This window comes from Halyomorpha halys, unplaced genomic scaffold (genome assembly GCF_000696795.3).
Source record: "Halyomorpha halys isolate HHAL.00 unplaced genomic scaffold, Hhal_1.1 Scaffold131.1, whole genome shotgun sequence".
Taxonomy (NCBI): Eukaryota; Metazoa; Arthropoda; class Insecta; order Hemiptera; family Pentatomidae; genus Halyomorpha; species Halyomorpha halys.
Genome location: NW_027116732.1, coordinates 661497 through 676367, shown reverse-complemented (window position 1 = coordinate 676367; position 14871 = coordinate 661497). Strand labels below are relative to the sequence as shown.

The 14871-nt window shown below is 32.2% G+C and overlaps 2 protein-coding genes across 2 annotated transcripts in view; both read left to right on the top strand.

Annotated features, from left to right (window-relative positions):
• Positions 1-4258, top strand: part of LOC106678261 (dihydropteridine reductase) — an 8742-nt gene extending 4484 nt beyond the window's left edge. The window contains exons 5-6 of the mRNA XM_014416680.3: positions 2869-3061; positions 4054-4258. Coding sequence (XP_014272166.1) covers positions 2869-3061; positions 4054-4156 — 296 coding nt within the window. The 3' untranslated portion in view covers positions 4157-4258. The remainder of the gene's footprint in view (positions 1-2868; positions 3062-4053) is intronic.
• A 3515-nt stretch (positions 4259-7773) lies between these two features.
• On the top strand, positions 7774-14871 carry LOC106678265 (dihydropteridine reductase). Its single transcript, XM_014416684.3, has 6 exons — positions 7774-8150; positions 8235-8318; positions 8402-8507; positions 10883-11023; positions 12568-12760; positions 14570-14871. Exons 1-6 carry the CDS (start codon positions 8067-8069, stop codon positions 14670-14672), a joined length of 711 nt encoding a protein of 236 aa, XP_014272170.1. The 5' UTR covers positions 7774-8066; the 3' UTR covers positions 14673-14871.

Below are 14871 nucleotides of genomic sequence, written 5' to 3'. Positions count from 1 at the left end.
CATCTCACGACATGACTCATCCAAATCAGAAGCTATTTAGATACATTAGGTTACAATTCATAACGTAAACAATATTTTAAGACAAACCAATTATCTGAATCATATCAATCATTGTAAATAAATACTTATCAATAAATTGTAAGTAAATACTTAGTCCCTTTATGTAGTTTATTTACTATTATATTACACAATACCACCCCTTATTATATTATATAGTTAATGGCAAAAACATTTTATAAATAAAAAGGTATTTAATTGGTAACTGGTAAACGCACAACAAGCCTTTGGAAAAGAATCCAATTATAATAATAATTTTGCAGGACTCATTATAAATTTATTAATTAACTTATTTTTGGATAATTGCCTTCAGCGATTATCCTGGCATTCCGGCTAAATCTCGAGACAGTATGTACTAGATTACCAAATGATTTTAAATTTCATCAATTAAACTAGTTCATTCACATAGACTCCCTGGAAGAGGCCACATAATTTCATTATGAAACGTTTATAGAATACTAATCAATATACTAGACATAGAAGACAAGAACTTAAACCGGTGATTTGGACAATTTCTACGGACTGCTAAATAAAAAATAATAACTTTCACATCACAAAAAACTACTGCTTTACAAGACAATACTAAAACCTGACTGGATTTATGGACTAGAAATGTGGAGGGCAGCTAAATATTGTAATATAAAACGCATACAGTCCTTCGGACAATATTCAATACTCCTTACTATGTAACCAACAATTTCTTCTATCATGACCTTAATATCCCATTCTTCTCAGAGCTTATGGAATCAAAAGTCACTCATCATCCTAATCCCCCATCGCAATCCCTAGTTTCACAATCCTGCCCATAGGTAGAAATAGCAGTGACCTAGAGACCTATTGCAAATAATTATAATGAAGTTCTGGCAATGACCAGATTCTCTATTCTGCGACTAGTGTCCTCTCTCAGCCTCCACTGGTTGTCAGTACCAATGCTATGGTTAAGTAGGAAGCACTGAGATCTTTCAGAGTCCTCGTTTTTCCTTCACGAATGGAGAGATAAGCTCAGTTCAGAGTTCCCATGGCTGAATAAAAATCTATACATGGATAAATGTGTGTTAAGATATTACTTCTTTATTATTATTATTCTTTTTCTAAATATTTCATTAGATTTAATTCATTTGTGTAAATATAGTGTGAATTCTCTCAGTTTTATTATTTATGTAGATGGCCTCGAGATCTTCTTCTCTAGAAATGTTATTGGAGTTCTATCAGTGGGTAGATTCTCCACATGTTTTTATCATGTTACTATTCGCCTACAACAAATTTACTTGTTGTATATATGTGTATACAGTTGTAAATATCAATAAATAAATTATATATATATATATATATTTTATTTGTGTCTGAATGTATATGAAAGAATGTAATACTACACAATAAAAATTAAATCTTTTAGTCCTTAGAGGCTCTACCAGGTTGTCTTTACTAAGTCAACAAGATTTTTGGAGTTACTAATTCATCATCCTTCGACCTTTCTTTTAGGTTTAGAGGAGAGGACTGGTTCTCCTCACACTTGCCATCCGCTAGTTCTGGGGACTGATGTCCTGCCTAAACATAATCTTGTCCTTTACAATGTTCGTTCATTGTTCATCAGTAGTATCGTCGAAAGACCCTTTCGGTTAATCCTCTTTCCCCCCTCATATATCCTAGCTTCTCGATCCTAACTTATATATCATTATTGGCTACCCTCTTATTTTGGTAATACTGTTACCAATAATATTATGAATGAACATTTGGAGGAAGAGGTTTAATAGAGGGGGTACGCTTTCAAGGTAAGTGACACCAGAAGGCGGGGTCTATTCCTTTCGCAGGCGTGGCATCCGTTGCGCCATATCTGACAGTTGACATGTTAGAATTGCTGGTGCACCCAGTATGCCAGGAATGCTTGGTATGTGGATTAAACATGAATAAAACAAAATTGAGAGATACTCAAAGCGTGCTCATATTTTATTTATTGCTCACATAATATTGTTTTTTTTATTTCATTCTCACTCACTTTTTTTGTTGTAAATATTATATTTTCTAAAAAATAATGTTTACTCTTTTTTTCCTTTTCTTTTTTATTAAATAACTTTCTCTATTACAACAGAAACAATTATTTATTTGTATCAAACTCTTTATTCTTGGAAAAAATTATTTTTTTAATAACTGTTCCTAGAAAATATTTATTGAAAAACTGACTAAGGTAATTCAATTTTATATTAGCTCTTTACCTTTTAGAACAGTAAATATATATTTTGGTATAGTTACTATTCACGTTGAAATGAGTCTGAACAGAATTGAGAAAGAAGCACGAATTTCTCGAGAATGGCTTAGTAGATTTTCATTATAAATGTAGAAAATAATTGGAAATAACATTTACTACAACTTCTAGTTTCTTCACATTCGATTAAATGGACGATTTTACAGATTATTACATTAATGTGCGAAATCCCTATTAACTTCAAGGTAAAGTTGCCTTTAAGAGGCGTGGCCTATTCCCACCCCTTAGCGTCATTTTTGCTTAGAAGGAGAGTAGGGTTGTGGCACCTCCCTCCATTGAACATGCGCAGTATGGAGGTCTTCTGAGAGGTGATATTAAACAACATCGATACAAACCAGCTTTTTAATTTCACCCTAATCAAACCACAACAAACAATCTCTGAATACATATACATAGTTTCAGATAATTCCACCAAAGAAAGAACGGTTTAACTTGGGAAACTAATGGAAATCAAGTTTTATATATTTCTACTTTTATTAGATTATTTGCTGGGTTGATAATAAAAGTTGTTATTTTACTTTGAATATATAAATATTTCTCTTTTTCAGAGATGATTGGTTACGGAATGGCGAAGGCAGCAGTGCACCACTTCACCAAATCCTTGGCAGGTCAAAATAGCGGTCTCCCTAATAATACCCAAGTTGTAGCCATCCTTCCTCAAGTTCTTGATACGCCAAGGAATCGGAAAGAGAGGCCAAATGCTGATATGTCTACTTGGACTCCTCTCGAGTTTGTTGCTGAGTATGAGATCTTATGATATAGTTCTATTGTTATTGCAGGAAACTTGTTTGCATCGGCTTTATTTGAAATCGTGAAACAAAGATGCAATATTAGTATCCTTGAATCAGATTAGGATGTTACTTTATCTCCTGCTTGTAAGGAGCATTAAGGAATAGGGTTATGGAAACGAAATTACCCTGCTTCCTGACGTCATTAAGAAACGGAATTGCGGTACAAAGCTCAAGTACAAAGCTTAGGGAATATGAGCTTAGGGTACCATCCTCGGACAAGCGGACAGTGATCCAAACATCGATTAATATTGGCAGGAACGTGCTTGTAGGGACCAGGGAACAGGGCCCAGATTTGTCTCGTCGTCAGGGTTATACTGATCCCTAGTAAACAGTGACGACGAAAGCCATATTTTGATGGCGTCTAACAGCCCAAGAGAGATAAATTAGTGCAACTTGATAAACCATAATGTGAATATCCCCTTCTAGTATTTCTCCTCCGAGCGATAATATACATAGTGGATCAGTACATTATAGTGGAATTTTTACTTTTATTTTAATAAAAGGACTTTGTAAGGATTTAAGGACTTTATTTTGCTTCTGCCTTCTCTGGACCTCTTCTCTATCCTGTACCTTTCCTCTCTTTCGTAAGTACCTTCAGCTAGTTCATGTAGGACTTGCCATTACTTTTAAGTCCGTAGGCTTGTTTCCTGCAGAGTAAGTTTCCTTCCTGCGAGATTTATAGCTAGTTCCCGTAAAAATCATTGTGCCAATTCATCTCTAATTCAGCTATAATAAACTATGGACAAGCATTGTAGAGGTATTATGATGTAGAATATCTCTTATTTGAAATGGGAGTCAACACTAAGTAATTATACAAAAGCCACCTCGACAAGCGGTTGATCTGTTCCAAAAATCAAGCTTCTTATAAATACATTTTACTTCACTGCTCCCCTTGGGGTCATTGCTGATGGCACCTGAATTAAGACATACTTTTTGTTCCAGATTATTGTATAAATGGATTACTGTACCTGGAGAACGCCCACCTAATGGAAGTCTTGCATCTCTAATCACTAAAGATAAAAAATCTAACTATGTCATAGTATAAAGTTTAATTAAAACGAAAATTACCAAAATCAATGTATTCATTCAAATTGTATTAATTTACAAAAATTTCATGTGCTATGTTTTTGTTTACAATAAACTGTATGTATGAGTACATTAAATTAAAAATGAAAATAATTTCGTTAATCTGAAGATTTTACTATTTTATTTGTTTAAACAAATTTACTATCCTGACCAGATGGTGTCCTTCCTTACATTGAATAATGAGAGACCTATTTGTCATGTAAAGATCCAAAAAAAAAAAAAAAAATGTAGCTTTTATGAGGAGAAGAATACAAATAAGTAAAACTTACTTATTAGTGCCAAAAAGAATTTCAGGCTTTCATCAGCGCTGAAAAAGAAAACAATATAACAACCATAATGAATAAAAGGAAATATAGAATAACTGGACACATAAGAAGATAACGGATAATGTAGGTAAATAAGTAGTATACATGACGAACCTACCAACCGTAACGTGAACTGCTATAGTGTTTCTTGTGAATAATTTAACTTGACTTGTATTAATCATTTATATATTATTATATTTCTAAATGAATTTTTTTTCTTTTCCTTCGTCGACCCAAGACTCCCGTTAGAGTCTTACACTGCTAAATGTATTATTTAAATCAATAATGATTATAACAGAATCTTCTGATCCACTAAAAGCTAATGTCTTATACGTGGCATCTCTCGATGACATTTAATAGCCCAGAGAAAAACATTAGCCTGACATGACTAACCAAAGTGTAAATTTCCCCTTGAGGGAAGTATCCTCCTTAGGAGGTAGTGAGTAACAATGTACGTTGTAGATAAGTACGTTCTAGCACTATTTTTGAAAATGTATGTTTGACTTTTATTTCACCCTGCCTTCTCTTGATTTTTTTTTAAAGTAACTTCAGCTAGTTCCTGAAGGACTTGTCATTCCTTTCACAACCGTAACCTAGTTCCTGATGATGTGAAGTTTTCTTCCTCCATGGATTTACGACTGGTTCCCGATATCAATTCATCAATAGGGGTATTCATGATGTTGTGTTAAATGTTAAATGTTTTACCATGTTAAATGTTATAATAACTATAAGATTGTGAGCAGCCCTATTTGAAGTCATGTTAAACGTTAAATGCATAAGAGCCCCTAGCGGATTTTCTCTGCAACTTGTTGTATAAGCCTTTATGTTTATAACCTTCCTTCCAGACCCTCATGTTATTGTTTACTTCAGTTTTGATTTAAGTAATTAATTACAACATCCCTAGAGTGAGTGAAAAGTGGAATTTGTGAGAAAGTTTAGCTTATGAAATGAAATGAAAAAATAACTTTATTCTGGGACATATGTCCCCTAAGAATAATTACATGGTTCATATAGTGAGATTTTTATCTGGCGAGCGTTTACAAATTTTCAGATAGTAGAATGAAATTACATTGTTTTTTTTACTGTTTTTTTTTTCTCAAATGTATCATTAAAATTATCCATTCTGGTTTAATAACAGGGATATGAATACCACAAACACAGGAAATAACTGAGCTGTCACAACAAAAATAGCGGCGATCTCAACTGGTCTATTGTGTGACGTCATTCTCCATTTAACAGACCAAGTAACAGACTCTCAGCCATGTTAAATGTTATTTCGTTTTACCACGGTAAAAGAAGGCAATTTTTTTCGATTTAACATTAGTTTTTCCATTTAACACGCTTTAACATGTTAAACCAAAGATCATGAATACCCCTAATATATCTCCTTGCAAGTTACCTAACCTACTGAAAACTCATAATCGTGGCTTTCTGTAGCAGAGCACCTCCCATTTTCAAATCATTTTACACAATCACCTCTATACATTATCACGTTGGACAATAAAGCCTTTTCTATTGACAATCGCTTGCCACTTTTCAATTAAAGATTTATTTATACGATCCAAATGTTTAAAGTTAATTTCGAAATTTACTGTTTTTCCAAGTTCAAGCACTTCAAAATGAACAACCCCACGAATTCTCGACGGAACACTCAAAAAGGCCTTTTTGGTGCGTAAACCTGGCATAGCAGTACTTCTTGGCGATTCAGCTGGAGAAAGCCACTGCCTTTTGCGTTTTGGATAATCATATCGGACCCATTTTAAATCTCCGTTGACTCAAGTTGATGAGAGATCAAAAAACGCTTCCGTATTGTGCCGTTGAAGCAATTAGTTACATTTGACGGATTGGTTAGCTTTGTTATTTTGATGAGAAACATAAAGTTCAGCTCCAATCTACCAGAGCGCAGCACCTCGAGCCTCATCAAAGATCTCAAATTCATTCATTATTTTCTTTTATAAAAACATTTTATTAATTTTTGTATACTTTAATGAACAATGTCAATAAAATAATAAATAAATTATGCCAAAATAACGCACGAAACTACATCAAGAAGATAAGATAAGACCGCTTCTAGGTCACAGCCGTATGCACTAGACCTATAAATAAGGGTCTTAAAGAAGGCTTAATCGATTATTGATCCACAACTATCCGAGGGCTGCACGGTAGACGTACTCTTTGCTTGAGATAGTTTCGGCTGACAGCCGATCCTGAATTCTGAAGAGTTGTTTCTGTTTTAAAAGCACCTAAGACATGGCCTCTCCCTTTTAATCCTCTTTCCTTCTCTTCTATCGTAGGACCCGGCGGCCAGCTACCCTCCAGGCTTGCATACCTTCCTCATACCTACATGAATAATACCCACTAGGACGAGGTTACCATCTTGTGAAATATAGCGGTTGTTACCCGTTAGTCTCATTCTATCTAATCATCTTCCTTGTCAATCTTACCTTAACAAACTAAACACGCATTGTCAAGGCCTTAGGGCTTATGAACAAGCAGAATAATTTAAAAAATAGTTCCCTCGATTATCCGACACAGATTTGCTTCCATCCCCGCCCTTATACTTCATTGTCTAACGTTGTTGGTCTTCCTGATTTGTACGAGTCGGAAAGATCAAAATTGAACTTGGAAAACTACCTTTAGCATGTATGAGCGTCCAATGCATTTCGATAAGCATCACAAATGTTTTGAGAAGCAACTATTATACTACATAAAAAGCATGCAGTGCCGAATATGTACCTCTTCTTGTATTTAAACATTTCAACCAAAATTGCCAAAAAAAAAAATTAATTTCATTATTTACAACTAAACACGCCACTGTAACCTTAGGTTGTGTTTACCACGACTTTGATGTACAGAATGACATTATTTTATTTGCCTATGTCAGTATTTTGTCACAATAAAATAGTGACATTCGCAAAAAACATTACTTTCATAGATCCTCTCTACATTTTCCATCCAATCTGAAGCGAATGTAATGATTCGATGTAACGAGTTTCTAGTATTTGACTTATCAAGGTGACTGACTATGCTTCCACGTCTAGGTGACGTGACACCTAGATAATTGTGCTAGGATGATATCAACCCTCCACTTTTATTTTAAACCTTAATTCCTTTGGCTTTAGACATACTAAGAGAAATCATTATCATTTAGAACCTTAAATCAGAATTCACTATTTCGAAATCTTGAATAATGGGAGGATTATAGTTGAGGAAACCTTTAATATGAAGGAATTTATCGATCCTCTAGTCTTTTTTATTTTAAAGTGTTCATAATGACTTCTTTAACCTATATTCGAACTAATAATGTTCTAATATGAATGTTCAATTGCTAATCTACTTTGTAGTCCTTTATCAGATTTTAAAACCTGACTGATAACCGCCTCCAGAACTAAGCAGCGCTATCAAGCCAACTTAGTTCCAGTATGTTGATAACGATCAATTCCTGGACCAGTTTCTATTCACTGGGCAACCGGTATTGTGTTATGTAATTTTTAGTGCTTTCACTCCAGAACCAAGGTTACTCAGGGGACCAGTGTCATTTCTTAAGGAGTTTAATATCACATCATGAGCCTACAAAGGGTACTTGTTTATGGTGGGTGTGGTGCTTTGGGATCAACTTGTGTTAAATTTTTTAAAAACAAAAGTTGGGTAAGGCATTCATCTTTGATTGTTATAAACTAAATATTTGTTATATTGTTGATTCATTATAAACAAAATAACATTTTTTTTTAGTGGGTGGGATCAATAGATACAAAAGCGAACGATGAGGCTGATAAAAATTTTATTGTCAATGTCGCAGATCCATGGCTGGAACAGGTAAAAGATTTTTCTAGTTTTATATGTCAGTTGTAGAAAATATTTTGTATTTAATGAGTATACTATGTCAATTATTCATTTAGGAAGCAACTTTATCTTCAGCGATTTCATCAGCGTTAGGAAATAACAAGTTTGATGCCATCATATGTGTTGCCGGAGGCTGGGCTGGTGGAAATGCTGCCTCTGAAGGTAAGTGACTGATTTATTAAATAGCTACAAAGTCAATTAACTGACTGTCTCTAAAATATTTACCAAATGTTGATTATTTTGGTAAGTGCTTACATATTATTTTGTCCCGATCGGCTATGAGTTATAACCTACCCTATTATTATACTATTAATGCTTTAGTATGGTCACAGCTGTCGCCTTCGCTCGCCCATAAAGTAAAGATACTTTTTGACTGATTCTTTTTAGATGAATTTTGAGCCTTAACTAGCATAAAAACGAGTTAGTAATTTGTGTCAAGTTATGATCCATAACTGGTCTGGACGGAGTAGTATGTGAGTACTATTATTTCAATTCTTAAAATAGAAAGTATTAGTTTGAAAAGTGTTATTGTTACTGACTTGTGCAGAAATGACTACTTTTCAGTTGTTGTTCGGTTATTTTAGAGCGCATTCACATTTCAAGTTGTGTCTATTTAGACTATTCATGTGTGATATGTTGCGTTTTGTCTGCATTCTGTGATATTGTACTTTATGTTCAGATGTCTGATTGGTGAAATGTTGAATAGTAAATGCATTACCAATGTTTTAGATTTCAAAGGTTTATGGTCGAAATTGTCTAATTCTATCTTATAAACTCATTATTTCTCTTGTACATTTTGATATTACTGATACGAAGTAAGGGCACATACGAAAAAATATTGCTTTTCTTTATATTTTTTATTTGATGAAATGTCTAATGTGAAGCTATTATTAAGATCTAAGATCCAAAAAAGGAATGAAGTTTTTAAAATTACTTTCCCTTTTATATTACTGCTGTGAGTGATCGTTTATTTTACATTTTATGGCAAGGGTATGATAGACTCATTACTATCTAAAAGATTTAACATTCTTTAATTCAACTAGGCTATTAATAATGATAATAGGAGTATTCATGGTCTTTAATTTAACATGTTGAAGTGTATTAAAAAAAGAAATTTTTCCCCCTTTAGCAAGTTAAAACGATATAATATTTAACATGGTTGAAAGTCTGTTAAATAGAGAATGATGTCTGAAAAAGCTTAGCTCTACACCATTCTGTTGTTTTCATAGGTTAGTTGCTCGTAGTTCGTGTTCGGTTTGTGTTGTTATTATTTGACATTTTTAAAACTGTAATGAAGTAATGGATAAAAATAATGAAATTCTGGAAGCTTTTGAAAGGAAAAGTTACAAAGTTGTCCAGAAAATCTGCTTGGAGCTCCTCTGCATTAACCATATAACATGGACTATAAATTAGGCTGCTCACAATCCTATACTTTATAACATTTAGCATGTTAAATTTTTTTACACTTAACACAGCATTATGATTACTCCTATTGATAACAATAATAATGATTATCAGGAACATACTGAAGAAAGGAAAGTGCTAGAAGTAATGGAGTTTTCAAAAGCTCTACTATTTCTATTAAATATTATATGATGAATATGCGTTTAATTTATTGTAAAAAGTACACTGACTTTACAATAACTGTATATTAGTATTTGCTGAAATAAGAGAAAGTGTTTGCTATTGGACCTTTTTGTAAGGAAAAAACACTTTTTTTTTTGGTCGTTATAAAATTTTTGAAAGTTGAACCTTTATTAACTTACATCATATGCATTAATTAGAAAGCTGGAAATATATTTTAGTAGTAGGCCAAGGAAATTTACCAAATCAGTGAAATATTATTAGAGTCTGTTTTGTGTTATTGTTTTTCATGAATTTTTTAAAAAATAGTTTTAATTTTTATAGGATTAGTTTATCATGATAATCAATTGTTTGTTTGTAGGACTATTTTATTCCTTAGTCGATTAAGTTTATTTTATGAGGTGATAATAGTTGACTGTATATTAATATGAGGAAATGATGGCAACAAAACTGGATAAAGCAACAAATGATTCAAAAAAATGAATAGGTGTTATTATTTTACTGTATATTAATATGAGGAGAAGATAGTTGGTGTGTGGTCAGCAAAGATACACAAATAAAAAAAAAAATTTATTTGTGCTGACGTTTAGACCTGAATTTCAAGCCTTCATCAGGGGTGATAAATCAAAACGAGGTTACAACCTTAGGTCAGAGAATTATAAAAAAATAAAATAATAACAAACAAACTTGGAAATTTTTATCTCCAAGTTTGTTTGTAATTATTATTATTTTTTTTTATGTAGTGTATCTTTATTGTTCGCACCCTGAACATCTTCTCAAGTTTATTTTATTTCAATAGATTTTTTTTTTTATGAATATTTTGATATATTCAGGTTTCTCTTTTAATGTGTTGTAAATTGTTATATGTACAATGCTTGTATAAAACATTGTATATTTACAATATATGATGCTATCCTATATTGCTTATGCTTCAGTTTTTATTTTTATTTCAGATTTCTTGAAAAATTCTGATCTTATGTGGAAGCAGAGTGTTTGGAGTTCTTGCATTGCTGCGTCACTTAGTAATAAGTTTTTGAAGGAAGGTGGTTTCCTTACTTTGACTGGTGCCAATGCTGCATTGAAGGGAACTCCAGGTAAATTATTATATAAAACATTTTAGACCTTGCGCATTAATTATTTATTAATGTGTTTTAATAAAAACAATTTTATATATTAGGAATTTCCCCACGGAAAGGGAACCACGCTTGAATAACAGGTTTATTTTATTAAGACACAGTCATTGACAATGGCTAAATTTCAAATTAACCAATAGTTAATTGACAATAGTTTTCATAGGGCATTAATTTTAAGGTGATTTTTTTTAATGTTGAGAAGTTACAATTGAAAAAACTTATTGTACTAATTGTAATAACTGGAAAACTTATTTTTAAACCATTAGATCAAGCATTAAATAAATTTTTTTTTCCTTTCTTATTTTTTTTTTTTTTGATGGAATTATTTAAAATTTTATAAAAAGAATTAAATATTTTCATAATGCTTCAGTAACAAGGGAATATACTCAGTGCTTGTTTGTCATACATTTGGCAGAATAATATAGTTTTAATTTTTGTATATCAACACATATATTTTTTCTAATTTTTAATTCAAGTCCAGATGTCTCATCAACAGTCACTTATTAGTGATAACGATCAACTCTTTTCTGTGATGAATATTGGTGTTGTCGAAGAATAGTAGAGGTGAGTACCTCTCTCAACCTCTCGTGTTGAAAATTTAATGGAGAAGAAGATCCTTTATTGTTTTTTTTTTTTCAAATTCAAATGACTTTTGTTGTCACTATATCAAAATATTGATGGGAAGTAACTTTTTATCAGGAACACAGGATAATTTGGTCTAACTTACAGATTGGACCAAAGTACCCTACCTGCTGATATAAATATGTTTTTTGCATAATTACGATTATCAATGCAAAAAATTGATTTGGCAGGGCCTAATATTAGAAATTTACGTCTTCTGAAGGTGCAGAAATTAGAAATTTCTAAGTAATATGCAAAAAGTGGAACAAACCATTCTTTCTACTTTTATGGTACCAATTCACTTTTAATCTCATTATATTGTATTTTACTAGTGAAAAATGGATAATGTGAATATCAATATTATATTAAATATCATGATTCTGTATCGTTAGTTTAATTATTATATTTTATCATAATTAAATCTTTTTAAGTAGTTTTAGGTGAATAAAATTTGAGATGCTTAGAATTGGTGTTATTATCTTAGGTTAGTAACTACTCAAATTTATAGATAACTAATTACCTCATTAAATGAATTATTGTGTATATTAAAATGCATTTTATAAATAAATAACTTGTTTTTAAATCTATTTAAACATGATTTAAATATTTTTGAATGTATAAATATTTTTTATATTATTTTAATTTAAAATTTTAGGATCGGCCAAGGTCACAGTTTAAGGGAAAGCAAATGATAACCTTACTGTAGCAAGTGGCTTATTTTATTGTTTCTCATACCACACACAATTGTTTCAATGAACTTTATAAATAAGTTTGTGAACCCGCTTATGTTTAGAATTTTCTCAAAATTCCTCAAGATTCATTATATATTGAGGATCTAAAGTAAAAAAATCTATTTATTCATTTTAATTTTTTTTATTTTTTAGGAATGATTGGTTACGGAATGGCTAAGGCAGCAGTACATCATTTGACCAAATCCTTAGCGAGTGAAAATAGCGGTCTCCCTGATAAAGCCCAAGTTGTTTCCATACTTCCCGTAACTCTTGATACTCCAATGAATCGAAAATGGATGCCAAAAGCTGATACTTCTACTTGGACTCCTCTTGAGTTTATTGCTGAGTAAGATATTTTATATGGTTTATTGCTTTAGCAGCCAACTTTTTTTTCTTTTTATAGGCTAAGAGATAGAGAAATATACTTTATTTATCTATGCTGCCTAAATACATTAGGTTGCTATCTCGCACAGCATACTTATCAATTCGTAATTGGACATATATAAATTACACATACATGGTATAATTAGAAAAAAAGAGATACAATAATAAGATATAATAAACAATTTTTTTCCCCCCTACAGTTTCCTCTTACAATCCATTTCGGTCTGTACAACAAATACAAATGTTTCAATTCATTCCTATTTTTCACCCTTTCACAATTTTTCAATTCACCCGATCAACAAATTCGCTCTCCGGAATTAACCCTCCCAGATCCTCTTCAGTGACCTGCTAAACAAATTCAATATTAGACAGTAATGTGAGATCAGACCATCATTCATAGTCATAGCAGTAGATCAGTTTACCAAAAACAAACAAATAGATACATTTTACGATAATAAGACTAACACCTAGATTAAAAGGAAAATATAATAAAAAACCGGTTGCAGGAAACACTTGAATGGATAAATAAGTTTAAAAAAACAAAAAAAAAAAATCAGATACTAATGTTGCTTTAACCCTTCAGAGTCTCTGAACTGTTAAATCAGTTTGAGTCCCACGATCCCAGTAGCCTATACACTGTTCAAGGCCTACCTAAGGCCCCTATCAGTTCAAAGTACTACGATTCCTGTAGCCTTCAAACTGATACATCAGTTCGACCAGTATAGCGTTTGAAGTCTGTTCACAGATTCATCAGCTCTGTCCCTGGCTATATCTTGTGGATCTGAATATCCTGATATCCTGGTTTCTATCCTAGCCATTAGAGTGGATACAAGAGTACTTTATTATTTTCTTTTTTGGTAAAGAATTCCTATGCATAGAACTCAGCCCATAGAGAAATAAATCTAAAAATGATTATTAAAATTAGTTTTTACTAAATTTAACTCAGAAACCAATGGATTACTAACTCCAAGGGACCCAGGTTCAAATCCGCTGTGGCAGATAATTATTATCTATTACCTGTAGCAGTTGAGTCAACACTGTGGGTTCAAAAGCCTTCAGGGGTCCGCCCAGCCTTAGGAAGTATGTACCCTTAATTGGGTAAAAATCTGGCAGTCGAGCGTGATTCTGACCAAATCACCTCCTTGTTCAACTGTTGGTCTAATAAAAATACTTCCTAACAAAGTACTACACCCTTTACCCTTCACAGGTGTAGTAGAACAGATTTAATTTTTGTTTTACTTATAAACGCATTTTTGACGGTCCTAAACCTATTACTAGATATATAATTCATTTAATAAAGTAAGGAATTAGGTTTTTTTTGGTGAGGGGGGTTTTTTGATGCCGTTTTTCGATTTCAGGGGCTTTTTAAATATTTTGCTCTATCTTTAAAGTCTCTCCTTCCCGTTTTAACCTAATATTTCGAAAGTGATATTGGGCCCTCGCTCTCCGGGGGTTTAGCAGGGCGGGTCAGGCGGAGAAGGATAGCCTTTTTTTAGCGTTACGATCTCCTCTAGTGAGATTGTGACATGTCGTTCATCGACCAACCTACTCGCTGAAATTGTCTGTTCTAAAAGTCAGACTGTTAGTTAACTACTGGATCATCCAGTTCCTGCTTGTTTGTAATTATGGTCTTTTCAGCCCTGCCTCGGTATTCTTACGTTCTCCTTTTCCCTTTATTCAATTTTTGACCTTTGTTAAAAAAAATTTCAAACGCTTAATATATGTGGTAATTTGTGATAGCTCATGAACAAAGTCAATATTTTTGTTGCAGATTATTGTATAAATGGATTACAGTACCTGGAGAACGGCCACCTAATGGAAGTCTTGCATCTTTAATCACCAAGGATAATCAATCTAAATATGTAGTAGAATAGATTTTAATCAAAGAGGAAAATATCAACATATACATATTCATTAAAATGTACTAATTTACAAATATCTAATGTGATATGTTACTTAAATTAAATTATATACATTAAGTACATTGACAATACTATATTGAAAATGAAGATATTTTTTCTTTCTTTTGAAGCTTTTTATATTTTATTTATTTAAATAAATTTATTATTCTGA